We start from the raw sequence: 21,221 nt of genomic DNA on the forward strand, positions 1-21,221 counted from the left end.
TCTCTAATCTGTGTACCACTATCTGTCATCTCAATAGGAAGAAGGAAGATACAGCTTCTCTATCTCTTCTTACGTTTTAAGTATCTCTGATATTATCCTATGTTACTCTTATGCATACATTTTGTTCTTTTGTTTTATTGAGTAATAATTGAGTGCCTACTGTTTGCTAGCTGCTAGCCAGCATGTTCCTGCCCCCAGGACCCTTATGGCAGAGTGTCTTGTTTATTCTAATTTATATCTTAATGAGTGTGGTATTTTGACTACCATGACCATTACTTTAGCCAAGGAAGCACCACCTACTTTGGAGTGAAACTTGAGCTTGAATCTTGGTGAAGCTGCTGAACTGCGCGGTAACATACCTGTGCAGTGAACTGTGGATTTTCCCCAGTCTTGATTGTTATCATTAAAACGAGAATAATGCAGTCTAACTTATAAGGTTTGAAGATTAATTAGGACAGTATTTAAAAGGCACCTAGAATAATGTCAGGTGCTTAGTGGATGCTCAGTGAAGGGCAGCTGCACTTTTCTCTTTTTCCTCCCTGTACGCTGCCGAGAGAGACTGGCAATGATAGCTTGGAGCAAATAGAGTTGTCACTGGCTTTTGCTTTATCATAGATTCTTTGGACTTTTATCTGAAATCAGAATATCCTGCTTCAACAAATTATTTTAAGTAACTTTTTTGGAAAAAGCTCGATATTTTGCATTTGTGAATAGCTTAATGAAAATGGAGTGACTATCCTTTTAAGACTCCAAGACATCATTTTCTTATTAATCTGTCATTGACCCCACCTTTTTGTGGGCAAGAAGTGATAAACTTTGGTTAGTCATTGCCCTTCACATTTTTGGTTGCTGCCATACTCAATCAGAACTTAAACTGCAAATCTTGAAGAGCATAGACCATCTTAGAATGTCAGAAAGCTAGAATATAAATAAATGTATTATGGAGCTAGGAAAGGAACATTAGAGATCTAATCAAACTCCCTTTTCGGATCAGCAAAGAGGTCTAGAGGATGAACGTGCCCAGGTTCACAAGACACGCCGGACTTCCTGGTGTCTAAGGCTCGTTTCCACTGATGCTTACCTTCATATCTTGGTCATCAGCTCAAGTTCCATTAAGAAGAGCTGTCACTTAACAAGATTTCTATTTTATAGTTAGTTTACTTTCCGGGAAATGGATACTAGAAAATAGATAAGTGGTTATGATATTTGGCCCAATTAGCAAGCCAAAAAGGTAAGACTGAAGAGTGAAATACAGAGATCAAAGCACTCTTGATTTGATACTTTGGTTGTTGGGCAGGAAAACCAGCATTGTTTGTGCTGTTCTTATTCCTTGGATTTATTTGTGTCTGTACACCTCTGTCTACTTCTTAATGGCACAGACATTTATATTTCAGTCCTTTTAAAAAAAAATGGTTACTTTAAATGGACAGATCAGTGAGGGAGTAATCAGAATGATAAACTTTGGACCCTCTCTGGGAACAGAATGCTTACTTGACAAAATATGTGGCTTTGAACTCTTTAAATTGCCACAGCGTGTTAAGAAACAAAGTGATATACAAATGTAAAGGAGTTTGTAATGATCATATTTACAAATAAGGTTGGATTATGGGGAGGAGTACATATTAGACCGGAGTTGGCAAAAATGTGGTACTTGTGCCATTGGGTCTTATATCTTGCATGTAGTCATCCTTGTTGATCCGTTGAAACACTGTTTTCTTCTAATTCATACAGAGCCAGGAGATTCTTGTCAACGCATTGCATCTGAGAGTCAGTACCAGTTGATCAGAGTTTGTATATTGGTATTTGTTTGTCATCCTTGTATAACATTGTGACAAATGAAAGCTAGTATACGTGTGAAAAGGGTTTTTTTTTTTTTTTTCACTTCTTAATCCCACAAAGCATTACCAAAATTTTAAATATTCATTTAGGGTTTTAGTTTCAAGGTACTCTACCAGTTAGAAGTCAGTGGTGGTTATTTTCGCAAAAGTCTTTACCTTCTAGGCAATAGCCTGCGTGAGGGTGTGAGTATGAAGTGGCTTTGCTAAATTCCAATAACACATTTAGAAACTTATAGGTGAAAAAGCTGCTTCTTTACTTACTGGAAACAGCTGTCATAAAACAAACCAAACAAAAAACACTGTGTGTAATATTCCTCATCAACTGATTCTCTGTGGTGCTCTTGTCATTCAGTGATTGGCAAAATGCAAGTTCTGGAACTTGAAAGGTTGTTTCCTACTTTAGTTTCACTGAAAAAAAAAATAGTAGGCTGAGGTCTTTTTCTCCATCTCTCCCCCCGCCCCCACCACCATCGCAGTTACTTTGAACAAAAAACCCCTACAATTCTATAGCCAGAAAGGGGATGTATAAAAACAAGCCTGTAAGATAAGGACATAGGAGAAAAGAAATATTTTAAACACTTAAAAATTACTTGAAAGAATTCATTCATTAAGCAAACACATGCATGCTTTCTAACCTGCCGGCTCCTGTGTGAGGCACAGTGATAGAGATACATCGAACGAGGCTTTTCAGCCTGTTTTGCATCATGGCACATATAGAAAATGATCATATTGAAACAGAAATCATCTGCCAGGGACTTCCTACCACAGCAGGCCCCCTGGGCAGTCCTGTGGCTCGAAGAGATGAGCATCTCGGCACACCATCACCCTTTGGAGTTACAGACATTGGGAACATTTGATGGAAGACATACTTCCTACCCTTGAGAAACTGACAGTCAGAGGACACAGGCAAGTGAGCAGACACTGAGAATTAGTGCCTCCGAGACTGGTTTTGTGTTGGAGATAGAGACAGTGGCTGGCCTGATTATGAGTGTGGTTCATAGGATGCTGAAGGGCGGACACATCCAGCTACTGCAGAATGAGATAGTGGAATTTTATTTTAACCTTTTTCTTAAGTTATGCGTCAAATTCACTTTGCTTCCAAAGGAATACGCAGTGAAGTTTTGATTTTATTCAGTGCTTGAGATGAGGAAGGATAAAAACAGAAGAGTTTTTTCTTTTTGTGAACACTAACCCTTAGAAATTCTCATTCTGACCACCTGACCGCCTGCCTCCCTATAGACCTTGTCGAGAAGATGAGGGTAATGAGGAAAGAATCAGGAGGAAAAGTGGGAAAGATATTCTGGAGGAGCCATACCAGTTGGGAGCAGAATAGCATCTTAAGGCACTTACTCCCCATCCCATCTTCATCCCCTGCCACGCTAGGGGAGAAAACCTGTAATACTTCCTGCTTAAAATATTGGATTATATCCCAATATAACTGCCCTTGGACTCCGCAGTTTGCAGAAGTTTAAGAAAATTTTGTATCATAAAACAATTCAGTGAACATTACTGACTATCTGTGTGGTGGGGTGGGGTAGGGGGGAGTGGTGCCTATTTCAAGGAAAATAATAGTACAGGGTGAGTAGTGTTACAGAAGGACAAAGGAGAGATGTCAGGGTGATCAAAAGATGCTCTTGAGTGGAGGACAAGCTCTGTCAACCTGAAAGTTCTAGAGGTAAGCTAGGAAGCTGGAAAAGTGAGATCCCGACAAGCTTAAAAAGGGGGGGATACAATTAGGTGAATTCTTTGAAAAAGCCAAAGCTTTGAATTAAAAACTAATGAGAGGCTGGGGAGGGTACAGCTCAGTGATAGAGTGCGTGCTTAGCATGCACGAGGTCCTAGGTTCATCCCTAGTACCTCTGTTAAAAAAATACAATAAAATAAATAAACCTAATTACCTACCCCCCAAAAAAAATTTAATAAAAATAAAATTTTAAAAATATAATGAGAGAAAATTGAATTGAAGAGAAGTTTATGAAATTGTGCTCATCACATTCCTTTAGCAGCCCCCTTTTCTTTAACACCCTTGCTGTGGTGTCTGTATGTAGATGTGTTTATTCTTAAGGTGGGCCAGAAATGTGTACTACTGCTTCCCCTTTGGTATTTAATTTGAAAATGTTTTCATCTACGTTCCACTAACAAGCTAAACTTTAATTTTAGTTCTCTCTTGTACTTTTCATCCTGAAGAATGCCTCAGCGCTTGGAGGGTTGTGTCTTTTCAGATTCCTCACCCACTAGTGACATGCATTTTGTTAACCAGGGTTTAGACCAGCAATGTTCTCCACTCCCTGTCTGCCTTTTAATTTGAAGGGCAGAAAACTCAAGAATACTTTGCCATTCAGTGGTCTTACAGACATTGGATGACTATTTTCAGATCTTGGCCTAATAGTAAATATAGCTGTTCTGAAAAGCACGTGTAGACGTCACCTTAGTAAATGATGGCTGGAACACATTACTGCAGTCTTAAGTGGCAGAGAAAGATTACAAATTTTATTTTTACCTTTGTGTAATGTTCTTAACCGGATAGAAATTAGTTTGTTTTTGCTTTGTTCATAAAAGTATTGCTTTAACTGAAATTATTATTAAAATCAAATCAGTCTTTGCTGAGCACTGGGTACTTATTTTGTGGTTTTTGGTGTTTCGTAAGTGTTAAAAATAAAATGTAGTAATTATGTGCCTTACACGGGAGGGAGGAAAATTGCCACTTTTTGATCTTTGTCCCATCAAATGCAGCTTATTGTCCTCTTTTATAATTAAATGCTATTTTAAAAGTGGTCTGTGGCTGTTTGTGTTTACAGGATCGCCCCAGGACATTTGACATGCACTCACTGGAGAGTTCACTCATTGACATAATGAGAGCTGAAAATGATTCGATTAAAGGTAATTTTCAAAATGTAACTATTTGATTTTAGTAAATATTTTAAAATTTGTATTATCTATGTAATATGTTGGGCAATATGGCAGATATTATAGGTTCCTATTTTGTATCCAGTCAGTTCCATCATTATATACATGTACCTCTTCCTGTTAAAAAAAAAATCAAGCATTTGATACCCACTGTCGGCCCTTCACAATAAAAACAGCTAAGGGAACTACAAGAGTGCTAATTGCTAAGGGATGGTGGTTAACTGGGAAGATGGGAACGATTCTCCTAATTTTTTTTAATATCTTAGGCAAAACCTGGTTAGTGCCTCAAACGTTTATGTCTGTCCACCTATGACAGTGACAATGTGCTAGGAAGAGTTCAAATGTTGACAGATTTTTTTTTTAACCTAGTTTCACATTTTAAGAAATGGCCGACAGTTTCAAAGTTAAAATGAAGCTTTGTAGTTCTTGAAATATTTTTTATGTATATTATGTTAAAAAAAACAGTGTTACTCCTACTTGGATTCTGGTCTCACTTCTTTTACCTTGAATATGATATTGCAGTTTGACTAGGCCTCAGTTTCTTCCTCTTTAGAATAAAGGACTTAGAACCACTCTTATAATAAAGGCCTTAATAATGGGGAGCTTTAAAAATAAAATACGGATGTCTGGGCCCCCAGACATCCCAGGTGTGGGGTGGGGCTTATGTTATTTCTTAATGTCTCAGGTGATGTTCATGTGTACCCAGAGTTGAGAATGACCAGATTTGATGTTCTCCAAGGGCCCTTCTAGCTCTGATTTTGTGAAAAATATCCTACAAAATGAAATACTATTCTGCACAAAAATATCATTTTACTAGACTGCAGGGTTTTTTTTTTTTTTTTAAGAAATTTGGGTTGTTTAGTGTATTTCATCATCCCACTTAAGTTGTTTGTTCATTTATTCATTTGTTTGTTCATTCATTCAACGTTTTTGAGCCTGCTTTGTGCCAGCACAGCTTTGCACTGGGGTTCAAAGTGGCGAAGAGCCTGTCGCTTCAAGTGGTAACCAGCTTAACCCAGTTCCCTTTGAGTTCGGTTTGTGTTATTACTAGTGCAGTAAAACTAACAGCCTAATGATAGTCATTTTTTAATGAGGAGTTTTTTGAGGTCTGGAGAGATGAAAAATAATATGTGAAAAAATATGCATCCATCTGATGAACTAATTTTGAAATAGGATTATTTTGAAGGTCTTTACCGAATTCCTTAGGGAATTCTGACGGACTCTAATCCGGTTGCATACTTTGTTTTGAGGAAAGATGATCTCTCAGAATTGGCTTTATTTTTGCCACTTCTTAGCACTCTGACTTTGGGTCCTTCAGCCTCTTTGACCCTTTGTTTTCCCATAAGAAAAATGAGGAGAGTCTAAGGCCCTCTCTAGCACCAGAGAAGCTGCACACTCTTCTTCTAGAATTATGTACGGTAGCATTTCTCAGTGATGGTAAAAATCATTGTTAAGTACTGTAATGGCTGCTATCTCCCTCCCCTCCCCCACCTTCTGATTTCACCCCGCTCCATCCCTACCTCCCATTTCCAGCCCTTCTCCACTCAGGGTCCAGCCCTTACCAGCCTGGCTCAACCCAGCCATCTAGTCGAACTCTTTGGAGGGTACGCGCACTCGGAAATAAAGTAGCTAATGGAGAAATCTGAATGAGGCCTGTGGATTGCACCAGGGTCACTTTCCTGGTTGTGCGCTGTAGTTATGTAAGCTGCTCCCCGCTGGGGACCCTGGATGAGGATACACAGGATCCCCCTGTACTACTTTTTGTAATTTGCTGTGAATCTTTGATTGTTTCAGAATTAAAAGTGAAGTACAAAAAAGGTTTCTAAAGGACATTTTTTTTCCTTTAATGTATTTGATTATTTCAGCACCTTTTTTTTTTTTTTTTGAGAGCCTCTTATGTACTAGATTCTAGGGGTGATAATTAGAACTCACTTTCATGATAAGTGCCTATGTCTTTTCTCTGACAAAAGAAAGCAGATATAAAAGCAGCAGGTATGGACACTTTATTATGTGATGCTTCTAAGAAGTAAACCCCTAACTAGTACTTATATAAGAGTTTGCACACATTATTCTAATAGGATTAACTGTATTTCCTTGGCTTCTCAGATGCAGTCAGGACAACTCTCTCACGTTTATTTCTTCTCTCCTAGTTTGCTAAATGGCTCATTGTGTAAACTTCTGCCTTTATTCTGTGTTCCCATTTTAATTTTTTCTTACCAATTTTTACCTACGTTAGTTTTCTTTAGGCTGACTCTGTAGAGATAATCAAAAGTTAAGCCTGGTGACAGGAAAAATTTAAATCTGATTGACCTAGTGTGGGAATACAGAGGTTTTGTAAAATTGTGGCTTGTAAGAAGTGTGGCAGAGTGGAAAGAACATGGGTTTTGGAGTCAGATAAACTTGGATTTAAATTGCCATTCTGTGTGTGAGGTTGTGAGGATTAAATGATGTGATGTGTCTGTGAAATCCAGCATACTGCCTAGTTCACTGAGAAGACAATAAGTAGTATCGATTATTACTAAAAATCTATTAAGTATGTTTTCATGCTTATCAAATGAGAAAATCAATTTCAATTTAAGTGCCAAGGTGACTGAAGCATAGTAAATGAATTTTGTGTATTTTTTCCTTCTAAGAGCAATAAAGAATTCACAGATGAGTTCATGGTCCTAAAATACCAGACTCTACTTAGGTTTGATCTTTTTTTTTTTAAACCAGGATGCTGCCCTTTCTACCTTTGTAGTCCGTCACTTCCAAACTGCAGTTTGCTCAGACGAATACGAATAGTTCATTTTTTTTGTCAAACTCTCTTCTGATTTAAAGAGCTGTTTTTAAGAAAACTGTGTTTGATTTCAACAGTGGTTCTATTGTGAGATTTTGTTAAAAGGTGAAAATAAAAGTTGAATATCTTAAAAAACATAACGCACTGTCCTTTTAAAATAAGTATATAAAACTGCCTCTCTTTTGTAAAAATGAGTAAGTAGCCTTTTCATGTGCTCTGCTTCCTTAGAAATATAGAAAACAGAAAATGGGCCTTATTTCTTTAAGTCTAGCAGAGAATAATATGCCTCTTAGAAAAAAAGTATAAAAAATTAGATTAATTTGAAAATCGTTTTAAAAAACTATCATATGGAGGCAGATTTTATATTTTGGTTCCTTTTTCCATAAAAATCATTTTATAAAATATATTTTGAATGACCTTATTTATTTTTAATTTTCATTTGCAATTCCTAATAGATAGTTTGTGTGTGTATGTTTAAATAATAAAGCCTAAAATTGAAATAAGAACTACCAATTGAATGAATTGGTAAGGATGTATTATTTATTTAAATTAAAAAAAAAACACAATTGAATTTGCCTCTTCTTTTGGGGAAAAAAAAATCTTCCTTAATGTAGTAGATTTAAAATTATTTTTGCCATCAACTAACAAGACGTTAATATGCCTAGGAACTTTCAAATATAATTTTTGAGTTTCTTTATGAGTGTGCTGTTTGATGCCAACTGGCTTGTATAGAAACTTTTAATCTTTTTTTTTCCTTTAAGAAATGTACAAAAGGAGTAGCTAGCCTTCATTTCATAATTTACATTAGTTTTTTTTTTTTACAGTTTATTTAAAAATAGTTTTTCTAAGAATTTTAAGGCTGCTATCATTTTCTGCATGTGCAGAGGTTTACCTCTTTGAGAGGAAAAGGGGTCCTCCCTGTCCCTTATCTCCACGTCCTTTCACTGATCAGCTGGCATGTCTCTAAGTTATTTTTATCCACGAAATTATGTATTGCCTCCTCCATAACTAACACCAGTTCTTCCCCAGAGACCGATTGCATTTTCTTCACTACACACCCAGTTTCGTAAACTAAGAGCCTGAGCTGCAGACTTATTTTTGAATTTTGATCTCCGAGGTGGTAGCTTGCGCGTAGCTACAATAATTCGTCTCATCAAGAGTTTTATTCATCTGGAAAGAAAAATCTTTTACTGTTGTAGATACTGAGATGATTATTTGGGGAATATTGTAACTTACTGTTATTTGTTTTTTTTCTTTTCCTCACCTGTGAAGTTGGTACGTATTGTTTAGAAATGAAGCAGTGTGAAATAGATTAAAACCACATGCGATGTATCTGTTTTCAGGCTTCTGAAGCATAGTTTGGACATAGTGAAATAGAGATTTCATGAAGCGGTATTACATTCAGTGTACAGTAGGAGAGACCTCTGAAAATTAAGGAGCCTTTTTTTTTTTTCTTTCCTGTATGTGAAGGGAATAAAGGAATATGGGTATAAACCAGGACGCAGTAGTTCATGGAATGGAAGCAGAAGGAGAGGGCAGAGGAATCAACTGACAAAAACTAGTCCTTGAAAATCATCAGATGTCAGACAGAGTAGAGCAATCCAGTTTCATAATAAGAGATTGAGTATTTTAAATCCTATATATGAAAACCATTTACTATCCAATTAGCTTCATTTCACTAGAAAGCCAAACGAGACAGCAAAATTATTGGGAGAACAAAGGCAATCTGTAAATTGTCAAAATATTATAGAGTTCTTCAGATATTAATTAACTAAATTACGAATCAGAATATCATCTAATTTTTCCAGAGAATATTGGGAAATTAGAGTCCCTTACGCTTCATATTGTTATAGAATATGTCTTGCTTCCAATTTTTGGAAGGAGGAGCTCAACATATCCACCCTGCTCTGAGTTTCAGGCATTTTAAATACTTAATTTGCATGTGGGCAATGATGATTGCATTCAGAAATGCAGCTTGTTTAAAGTGCCAGTCTTTTACTTATTCCCATGGTGCCCAAGAAACCTGTTGCATATGTTGAGTGAGCAGTGGGAGTGTGTTACACGGTTAGACATTACTGCCTTACTTCATGCAATCATTTAATAAGAATTTATTTTTAAGAGCTGGATCAACTCCAGAAATGCTATGTATTTGATTCCTGACTGCTGAAGGTGTTTGTGACCTTGCATTTTAAAATACTTCTGCAATTTTTTGTTTATCTACACATTAAATTAGGGGGCCCGTCCCCCACTATTTTTCATTGCTGTGAATTTGTTTGAAACAAATGCTTAAATGAGTGGGTAAGTGCTGATTCCATCTGTGCCTCTTTTCTTTGTTGCTAAGCAAAAGAATTTATAATAATCTCTCTAGAAGAAAATCACGAAACTCAGTTGAAAGTTTAGTACACAAAGCCAGTTTTGTTAATTTTATGTAAGATTTTTTTATGGCACGGTGAAAGAGTGAGCCACTGTTGGGATGACTGACTAAATTATGTATCTTTATAGTAGCGGGAGGAATGAAGTTAGTGCTACTTGAAAAAGATACCATAAATGATAACCAAAAAGCCTTAAATTTTCCTTTGACCCACTAGTTATCTTAATATTTCTCCACTCCGAATTGCAGTCAGGTAGTTCTCTACAAGAACAGATGTTGTATACTGATACAGATGTTTTCAAACAGATACGTATACTGACTTTATGTACACTGAGATAGCTCTGGAAACCATGAGCGTTACTGAAAACAGGGCTAAGTTTTAACATCATTCAGTTATAAATTTGAATTTCAAAGTAAATACAGTTTTAAAGAAACCAAAGGAACTTACACTAAAATAAACTGTTGCTATAGTATTAAAACAATTGATTTAAAATGGTGGTGGGGGGAGTATATAATTTCTTCCAGTATTTAGACTTTTTCTATTTAAACCAGTTTGCCTGAGGCAATTTAAGAATATACAACTATGCACTACTCTGCACCCCACCCCCACCCCCCATCACCTTTTTAAAAGATCAGATGGACATTTTCCTTTAAAGGATATCTGGTGGGGCATGATACAAAGTACCATAAAGACGACATGGAAAATGCAAACAGCTGAATTTTACTTGGATTCAGAATCACATTTCTCCTTCCAGGCAAATTACCATTACGTGGTCTTCTGGTAAATGGGGGGATCTTTAAATATTACAAGATTCAGGGTCCTCCAGGCAGCTCCCCGCAAACCGGGCTGGAGCTTTCCTGAACTCGGCTGGTTCTTTCTGGCTCTGTTTGGGTGATACCAAGTAATTCAAAGCAGCATCGCAGGGGAGCGGCTGAGGTCCCTGGGGAGCAGAAAATTGCTTTAGTCCTAGAAGCCTCAGGAGTAATGGAGTAAGGCACATAGCAAAGAGAACCACTTCAGCTTGGCCGCAGTGAACTTCGCGCGTGGCTATTTAGAAGTGAAGTGGTTTCCTCCCCTCTTGCGCTCCCCCTTCCCTGACTGAGGAGATGGAACATCCTAACAGTTCCTCTCTCTTGCTTGGCTTAGCTGTGCGGCAGGATGGGACCTGGGCTTCTGTGTTGAGGTAACTTCCTTTGTGAGGACTAGAGGGCAATGGAGTGGGGCAGGTTTGTCTTTGCATCACCGGCGCGGGGTGTATTCTTAGTTCTGACCCACTGCCTCGTTTCTGGGTTAGTGTCGGTCAGGATTCGGTGGATCCCTCACTGCACTGTGTGTGTTGTACCCAGAGCTTACAGAGATGTGGATTTCAAACTGCGTGATTGTACTTTTCCAGGTGGAGGACTGCTGTTGTTTTTGGGTTTGTTTTGTTTTGTTTTTGTTTTGTTTTTCAAGGGGAGGAGGGAAAAGGGAAGTGCCGGGGAGGCCAAAATGTGGTCCTTGTCAACACTGATGTGCTCGTAGCATTGGGCTGAAGTCTTCCTTACTCTGAACTGAAACCTGCTCGGTTCATACTAAAGGCTCCTTGTGCCTTGGCCAGATCCCCATCTGCCCGTTTTTTCTATAATATGTACTGGTAAGTACAAAGTAGTGATCCTCTGTCCTCTACCCTCCATGTGTGTGGGGTATAATATTGACCCTTGTTCTTACTTGTTCTGAAAATCCTATAAGCAGTTGTCACAAAGGGGGAGTTTGTCTTATGTCATCCGTGATGTGAGTCCATAATTACTCAAGCAGTCTCCTTATCTTAATCCTGAACATTTGAGCATGAAGGATCTTACTTAAGTCCATGAAAACGGAATAGACATCTTAAAACATTGTTACAACTCTGCTATCACCTGGGTGAGAGGTGAGGGTAAAGTGGGGCAGAGGGAAAGGTGACAGGAAACTTTTTATTTTATTAGAAGATTAAAGAGGCTAAACATTTCTTCCAAAGATTCTTTGAAGTCATTAACTTTTTTTCCTCTTTACAGTTGTATTAAGGCTTACATATTTTATGGCTGTTGTGACGTAATTTTGTTTGATTCACATTCAGGGCCGGGATTGGTAAAGGAATAAACTATGTGTGACAGTTAACGCTTGGAAATACCAAATCAGAAGACAAGCAGCAGCCAGGTAGCAAATTAACAGGGGCTTTTCTGTAATCTACATTGTCACATTAAGTATTATGTACAATTTAAGGATAGGTATTACCATCTGGACAAACTAATATTTTCCATTCAGAAATGAAATCTGAACAACATTTAAGTAGTAAAGTTCTCAGACTTTGTCAACAATGTGTCTGTGTTAAATATTAGGGACCTCCCTACAGTTTAAAAAAGTAGAAAGAGGTCCACCTAGAACATTTGTAAAGATCCGTTTTATTCATGCACCACATCCAAATTAATAATAGTATCTTGTACCTTCTGATAGTGTCACTTAATATATTTCTGTTAGTTCCTTCTATATAAAATTCTGTAGAGAGGTGACTTGCTGTTTCATTTCCTGACAGCTGTTAGAACAGCCCTATATGCTAATAATCTGCATAATGAAAACCCTTTTGATTATGGAGTAATACAATGGGGAATTCTCTGTGAAGGGCTAAGACTTTCCTCGATCATGTTATATAACCCTGGAGTACGTCCTTTGCTGACTTTGAGGGTGGGGAAGCAATGCTGCTTGATTCATTGTCATAAAAATATCCAGGATTCTCTTTCCATTCAGTTTAGCTACAGGAAGGATGGAACAGTTGCATAATTGTGCCGCAAAATTATTTTTCCTGACATGCATGGAATTTCTACTTGAATATTGTGTGCAGCTGATTCATTTATCAGCTGTTGTATATGCCTGGTTTGTGAATTTCTCTATTCACTGCTCTATTTTTTTGCCCTCATGTTGCCACTATCCTCCATCCTAAAGTTAAAAGAGGGGAAGGAGAAAAGAAAAAAAAAAACAAAAACAAAAACGGCAAATTTGTTGCTGTTCAGCAGTAAAAAAAATTGCAAAAGGAATACTTTTAAACTAGTTTTAAACTATTTACTACTTTTCAAATCAGATACTGAGATGGCCAGACTGCCTCTGGGCTTCGCTATTTTGTCTAATAGACTGATTCTGAATTCAGCCCTACACCAGTGCACTCCGTTCTAAAAGCAAGGCTTTGTTTTATTCTGGGTATTACCTGGTAACCGGTCAATTAAGAACATTAATGGAACTCTGAAGGGAAAGCAGTTCCATAATCTCTTTGGAATCCATTTGGGCTGATGCCAGTTGCTATATATCGGGAAAGAGAAGGAGGAATCTACCAATTAGAGGACCCTTTTTTAATTCATGAGAAACCGACAATAAAATGCAGATCTTCATTCTGAAGAGTAGCCATGATTAATTGAAGTATGGAGAACCTAAAATGAAAAAAAAATCTAACTTGTACTGGCTATGATATTCCAAATAATAAATGCCTGGTATGATTAATTAAACAGATTTAAATCAGCCACTTGCTCTTTATTGTAAATAATCAGACGTTGTTAGCTTCTAATACATTTTCCCAAATTGTAAGACAAAAAAAAGAGAAGAATTTAGGATTGTTATTAAAACCTGGTTTTGCCATTAGCAGTTACATGGCTTAAGAGGGTCACTTCCCTCTAGATCTTGGTTGCCTCACCTGTAAATGGATGGATTGAACTTAGTGATCTTTAAATAACCATCAGCAATTCTATACAGTCTCTGGCATGGTATTCCTAAGTGACAAAACGGAAGGTTTTCGGGTTTAATGATGGAAAGTAGCGTGTGGACTTCATGTGACTTGGGTGTGGTGGCAGCATTTCTATTGAATAGCTGGCAAGAAGGGCTATCACCAGAAATCAATCAAATGCATTCAGCTGAGTGAAGGTTTTGTTTCTAGACTGCATCTTTCTGTTTTGAGGTAGGCCTAAAAATACTGTGTTCAGGAAGCAGTTGTTTAAATTTGGCCTTACGTAATGTTTCTGTTCTCCATTTGTGGACCACAGGGCCTCTTCTGCCGTGGGAATTATTTGATGGGGTCTGTGAACCTATCAGAACCAAGCATTCCAGTTAGGTGATAGGTTTGTCATGTATACGTGCATGATCATCTTCCAAATGCGCGAGGATGCTGATGTAATACGATTAAAATACATTTGCAAGTGTTGCTGAATTCACAGTAGCCTTTTATTATTAAGGTTTTTTGTTGTGGTTGTTTACTTGTAGCATCTCCTGAAGTGGGGCATGAGGGCTTCAGTTGTTATGATGGGGAGCCTCTGGGAAGTGTCTTCAAAAGAGGTCTTAATATTTATACAAGATTATGAAACACTGCTGTAGAGAATTTCTCTAATTGTTCTGCTTGAAACTCCTGCCATTAGAATGTTCCCCAATACCAAAAAGAATGGAACAAAAAAGGGAATTTAATAGAGGAAATGGTGGGGAAGTAGACAGAGAAGAGTGAGCTGTCGCTTACCCTATCGGAGATTGTCATCTCCACCAAATGGCATCTTGGAACTTTGTCTCTGGCATCTGAAGCCATTTTTTTTTTTTTTTTTTTGCCTTTGGAGGCATGGTTAGGAGTGTGAACTGTTTAGGCTTCATCCAGCACAATGCCAGGAGGCAGGGGGAGTCATGTGACAAGTGGGGTGCATCCTGGAGTTGGGTAATATGGCAGTCTCTGTTAGGAGGGGGAGATGGCCTTCTTCAAGTCACCTGGTTTGGAAGTGCCTTACATTTTAGCTTCTGCTTATATTCTGGTTCTACAGACATTTGAGCATATTCCATGACTAGGTATAGTCGGCCACAGGACGCATTTGATGCTGGTCAGCGTGTTTCTTTCTTGTGGTGGACCTGCTCAGCCTGTATAGATAGGAAGCAGTGTTAACAACCAGTGTGAAGTGAAAGGGCAGTTGCTTCTGAGACCATTTCTCTGGCTTTTATAAGAATATATGCCCCTTCTGAGAATTATCTTTTAACTTAAATCCTTACAGTAACCTTTCATGTGAGTTTTGTGATCTCTGATTTACAGTGGAAGAAACTGCATTTCAGAGAGATACAACAGCTTTTATAAAGTCATTCAACTAACTGGTGCCTAGAGGATCAAGATAGGATCACGTAGCCTCTGGCTTCTGGTTTAGTAGTTTAGGTACTTACTGTGTAGCTTTTAAGAGAGAAACAAACATTTAAAAAAAAAGTTTACCTTAGTATACTTTAGACAGAAAGTAAGGCATTATGGTTCTTAATTTCTGTTTAGGAGACTGGGGACAGAATTTTAGATCTGTATTTTATCATAATCGTTCGTAAAAAACATTCAGATCTCACACCTGCTGGTTTCTTATTAAGGGCTGCCTTTTTGGGGGTGGAGATCAAAATAGAACCACCGAAGGAACTTTTCCAAGCTGGCTTATTTTTGCTGATTCTGATTCACCAGGGCTGTCATGGGACTGAAGCATCTGTATTCCCGAAGTGATTCAGATGCGCTGCTCTCCCTCCTCACCCCCGCCCTAACTCCGCTTTGAGAAGCACTTTGGATACATACGGAAAGTCTAAAGCGAGGGGAGGCCGTTCATAAGACAAATACATATCAGGCATATACTGTGCGCCAAGCACTATTTTAGGCTGTTGGAATATATCAGAAATAAAAACTAAGACTCTTGGCCTCATGCAGCTTATCCTCCAAATAATTTACAGACATCTTTGGGATGTCCTGTTTATTAGTTTTGAAGGGTAATAAGAGGGAGACTCAGTGCCTTGCGTATTGATAAAGGAAGTTAGGAACTGGGCCTTTGAGAAATAACAAAAGGTGAAATTAGATTAGATACGAAATTCAAGCGCGATCTTCGTTAAGTTTCAGTAAAGTCATCAGCATTTATATTAAAGAAGTGATTAGAGTTGTTGGTTGGTATGCATGCAGAAAGCCCACTGCTGGCTCTGCTGATTGCTTTTTGGGGTTTGGACTTCAGTAACCAGTGTTAAGAGGGACTTTTCTCATCTCTAAAGTTCTCAGCCATTTGCAAGCAACTTAGCCTGTGGTCCATAGGGATTTCATAAGTTTGTCTTGATCTTCATGTCAGTACAAAAAGCCATTTCTCAAAAATCATCTTTACCTTGGGCCAGCTCTACAATTATTTTTGTTCACTATTTCTTTTAAAATGTGTCTCTTAAAACACAGGCTTCTCTTAATCAACTGTTTGCAAGGTGGGAGAATTTTAATTTACTGTCTTGGCTTTGTTTCTGGATTACTTAAAAGCTTTTCTACTATCCATTGGTCTGTTTTTCCACTTTTCTTTTCGTTATATTATTATTATTATTATTATTATTATTATTATTATTATTATTATTTTAACTGGCTTTGGCTGGTTTACTTTGGATTAAAAACTATGCCTAGTTTTTTTTACAGCTTAAAAAATTGCCATTAATCACTGGTATCATAACATCCTCTTAAGGCAAGTTATCTTGTTGCTCTGTCCTCTAAATGTAGCGTCCAGAGTCAGAAGGCCTTTGGCAGGGATAAAAATAGCCTTCCTGCTTGCTGGTTTGTTGTTAGGTTTACTGGCAGTAGGAAATCTTTTGAATTCCTTAATTGGGTCAGCTCTGTGCTGGTGTTTCTCTAGACATTCTCTTCTGCCTGAAATTCTTAGATGATTTTAGATCTTCCAACTTTGCACCTGCCCTGAGTTAGTCAAAGCAATCCTTCTTGTATATGAAACTTCCCTCAATCTGTAGAAACATATCCCACTGACTTTACTTATCTTAAAGGTAAATGTTCTTTTTCGTTTGTTTGTTTTGCCACTGTTACATTGTTTTTCAGCTATCATATCGCAATTGAAAAATTAAATCTGAGCTGTTGGTACAAAAGGAAGATCTTCCTTGGGTTTTATTAAAAGGAATATTTTAAAGTTGAATTTTCGAAGTTTTCATTTCCTAAAATACTTCTGCTACTTTGCCAGTTTGGCTACCATAAAAGTAAAGAGGTTTTTTTCTCTTCTCTCCCCTAGAGAAGAATGAGATCCTCGTTTGTAACTAAGAACATTAGCGAACTCTCATTTCTCTGAAGCTGAGAAATCCCCCAGTTGGCCACTCCCTTCTCCACGGTTCCAGTTTGGGTCTTATTTGGCTAAGAGGAATCCTTCCTCTTTCTTTCTCTCACAAGTGGAAGATTGTTGATTACCTCTGGCTTACAGTTGGTGAGGGGATGGGAATTAATATTCATTGAGCACATACTCCAGACTGGGGGACTTTTCTGGGCGTTCTGTAGAAATTATCTCATGAGTTTCTCACATGTCAATAGAAATATCTTTTACTGAAGTTAAGAGAAACTAAGTAATCTGGCCTAGCTCACAAAATGGGATTGGCCCAGTTCTACCCTTTTCACTGCGTGTTCCATGGCAGAGAGACCACCAGTTGCTGACTTTGTTTCAGTCACTCATTCAAAAGCTATTTATTGACCATCTTTCTCTGCTTTAAGCTCTGGGATGCAAGACCCAAAATCTGTCCTCAAATATTTTGTTGCCCTAGAGGAACAGAGTTTAGAAACAGGTGATTTAAATATAGTATAACTGTGAAGAGTGTTGTATGGCGCCCATAGGGATACCTGAACCCCAGGTGGCTGGGGGCAGGGACTTTCCATAGGGTGTGAGGCCTAACAGGGAATCTACCTGGACAAAACAGGGGAAGCCGGAGTGGTAAAACATTGGGGGCAGAAAGAAAGGAGGGCATTCCAGACAGAGGAAGGAACCCAGGAGTTAATGGACCAGGAGTTCTGAATGTTTAGCCGAGTGGGAAGGGAAATGGCAGTGTGAGAGATGAACTTGAAGAGATAAGTAAGAGAATTCAAGTATTTTTTAGAAGCCCTGGCCTTTAAACTGAAAGTCAGATCCGTCCTGGAGAGGAGTTCTGTTTAGCCTAAACTCTGTGTGTGTGTGTGTGTGTGTGTAATTTAAATGGCTCTTTGGGAGGATGTAAGACTCTCCATCCAGTTGATGTCAGTCCTAGTCAGTTTCTCCTTTGTAATTTTGCATGGAAATGTCTTTACTGGAAGTTGGTTGTATCACAGATAAATCAGGAGGTAGAATAAGATTACTGATTGATTTGGGGAGTTACTTTTAGGTCAATAGAATAAATTATTAAAAATGATTACCTTTGTATCATTAAATGATAGAACATAATAAACACATTTTTATTAGTTCATATTGATAGGTGTTCTGCATTTGTGTAAATATAAAGTTGGTATTCAAAAACAGTTTATTACACATTTCTTGAACCTTGCTTGCATCGTCCAGGTCCCCACAGCGCCATCTTGCTGCAAGTCTCAGGCAGTGTTGGTGAAAAAAACAGCAGATGCGGAAAGGCAGGTGGAGCACCTCCTTTAAAAAATTATTTATGGCAGTACAGCTTTGGCTTACTTAGATGTGAGCTAAATAAAATTAGCAGGAGCATAATTGGGAGGAGCATCCTTGTTAAATATGTGCATACATGTGGTCATGTGTGTAGATGTTTGATCTGTCTTAGATCTGGGCCTAAGTCTCTGCTTATCCTTCCCTTGTTAGCAGTTTTCAGTGATGTCCTCTGAAAACCTCCCCCTTTTCTTTGGAGTATGTTTTTATACTGTGAGTCAATTAAAAAAAAAAGTCAGAATTTCACACTACTTGTCACTTTGTTGGACTGCATGGCTATGTTTTAGACAACCTTGCAGAGTTAGCCCCTCCTATCATTCCGTGGCCGCTACCACGTCCCCAGCAATACTGGTGTGACTGGAAAAGAGAAGGTCATAGAATGAAACCTAATAGCACTGTAGAACGTTTGATATTTTTTGTTGTTTATATGTTTGAAATGGCAGCATTTATTATATCATTTCTTGCTGAATCATCAGTAGCAATAATATCTGGGTTACTTTTTAGAAAATAACTTATTTTATCTAATTTTGTGGGTGATAGATACATCTACTGCCAATATTTTAGAGTATTTCCTTCTAGTCTTTTTCTCCTTTCATCTCATTAACTTGGTTGCTTTAGTTAGCGTCTTAAAAAGAATATGATGGGACATACTGTTCTTTTGAGCACCTCCTCCCCACAGCAATTCTTAGTCATTCTGGTTGGTAAATATTGGTTCTTTCCAACTTGCAAATGCCTAGCATAGAATTGCCTAGTCGGAGTCTGAATCTTTTCCAGGCTGTAGAATTTGGTAGTGTGGTTCCCCAGACTCACACTGTATCAGTTGCCTATATTTGGCTAGGTTGAGTCATGTCACCAAATATAGTGTATGCCTTCTCCATGATGTATGCCAGGTTTCTGGCTCCAAATGCCACAGCTGGCCTCCAGAGGCTACTACTTTCCTTGTCATTGTGTCCCCTAAGGTTAAGACTGCTGATCAGGCAGTATTTCTTTGTATTTATAACACAGTCAATACCAAGAGCCCTCAGAGGCTGAATTTCATTCACTAAATAGATTTACTTGCCTAAAATCCTAACGCCTGCCTTCTCCCTTGAGGAATTCAATTCTAAATGTGCCAAAACCTGGGTTATGTCTATAGATAGATGAATTATCAAAAAACCAGTGAAACAAAACCTACAGACACTGGGTTACATTCATATTTAGGTATCTCAGTGATTTTTATTTTACTTAACTTTACTCATTGTGAAATGCTGGTGTTTTAAGTTCCGTGGAATGAACTCATAGAGTGCTTACCTGGTGCCCGAACAGGAAACTCAAGGTCCCTCGGTTTAAAAAAAAAAAAAAAAAAAAAGCTCTAGTTCCTAAAAGGGCCTATTACTTGAAAGAGATAAGAAAGTTAACCAGTAGCTGAAATGATTACCTAAGAAGGTTGGCTGTTACAACACAGATAGAAATAAAATTTGGTGAGTTAATCTAAAAAACGGGGTTTCATTTTTTGGGCAAGATACCCTGGAAAAAGGTGAATCTGAAAAACAGACAAGCAAACAAAAAAAGATTTGAAAATATCCTCCTTTGGAAACAAAGAAGAAGGGCCACTGTCTCAGGGGAAGGGACAGGATTGTCAGTAATCCAGCCATGGAATAGGAAATGCAGATATGCTGGTTAAAATTGGCATCCGTAGAGCAGAGAGGATGCTAGAGCAGAAATGAAAGGTGTACAAGGAGAATGTGAAAGGCTTGTAAAAGGCTGTAAAGTCCCTCGGTGCTTACAGTGGGACCTTTTGGAGGATTCCCAGAAAGGAAACGATACACGTTCTCCATAATAGATGTCATGAATGGATGACTCTAGACAGTTGAATGATTTAAAGAATTTATAGAAAGATTGGGCGGGTGGGGTAGAGGAGCATCATGAACGTTTTTTCTTAAGGGTTTTTTTTTTTTTAAATGTCACTGCTAATATTGAAAGCATCGCTGATGGTTTAACAAAATATTACAGGTATATTTACTACTCAGAGGCCAGAACTGAGTCCAGCCTGACAGGACTCATGTAATAAGAACAGGTCAAAAAATAAAAGCAAGTATCACTTTCAGAGTTAAACTGAATTTTGCCAGTGATCCTTCAGTGCCCTGTTGCCTTAGCTGAAGGGCAGGAATACTGTATTCGGAAGTCTAAGGAGCAGAAAAGGCATCAAGGCTTCCCTACCTCCGGGGCGGAGGGTGGCATCTCTTTAGGAGATGTATGTTGAGGCAGACTCAGATCCTAAGGGATATTTTTGTGCCTGTCATGTTGAGATAGTCTTATCTCTCTCTCCTTAAAAGCTACCCCAAATGTGAGTTTCTGATAAGGTGGAACTTGATTTGTTAAACTGGGCCAGCTAGTTTGGGAATTTGTCCTTTGGGTTCTCTTTGGTATCAAATAAGAGACATTATGGTTCATATGGGACAGCCATGGTTTCAATTCTCATGTTAGCATTACAAAAATTAAAATATCTTCTTAGAAATAACAGAATATTTTCTTCAGTTAATATTGTTAAATGTTTTTGTTTCTGTGTTTATATCATCTTTTTAAAAAACGTTTTATGATAAATAGAAGTGGTGATGTGTGATAGCTGTTTGTTCATTTACTAGAGAGTTTTACAGCTACAATATTTATGCAAATGTTCCATTATAGAAAATCAGCTGCTACTTTGAGTTAAGTGATTCAGAAACAGTACTCACCCCACCCTGAGTTTTTAACAGTTAAGATCACATTCTTATTCCAGCATCTCAAGTCTGTGCTTTTTTTTTAAAGATATGCTTGTGGCACGTCGTGTGATCTGGGCTTATATTTAAAGCAGTTCAGCTGGAATTCACTGGATTTGGATACTTGGCTGTGTACATTAGCATTAAATAATGAAAGTAAT

The 21,221-nt window shown here is 38.0% G+C and overlaps 1 protein-coding gene across 3 annotated transcripts in view; it reads left to right on the forward strand.

Moving 5' to 3' along the window:
- Nucleotides 1–21,221, forward strand: part of CPEB4 (cytoplasmic polyadenylation element binding protein 4) — a 62,456-nt gene that overhangs the window by 14,138 nt on the left and 27,097 nt on the right. For all 3 annotated transcript variants that reach the window (XM_031437811.2, XM_031437812.2, XM_031437813.2), the window contains exon 2: nt 4,637–4,718. In XM_031437811.2, the coding sequence (XP_031293671.1) occupies nt 4,637–4,718 (82 nt within the window). The remainder of the gene's footprint in view (nt 1–4,636; nt 4,719–21,221) is intronic.

The sequence above is a fragment of the Camelus dromedarius genome, chromosome 27, assembly GCF_036321535.1.
Source record: "Camelus dromedarius isolate mCamDro1 chromosome 27, mCamDro1.pat, whole genome shotgun sequence".
NCBI classification, from domain to species: Eukaryota; Metazoa; Chordata; class Mammalia; order Artiodactyla; family Camelidae; genus Camelus; species Camelus dromedarius.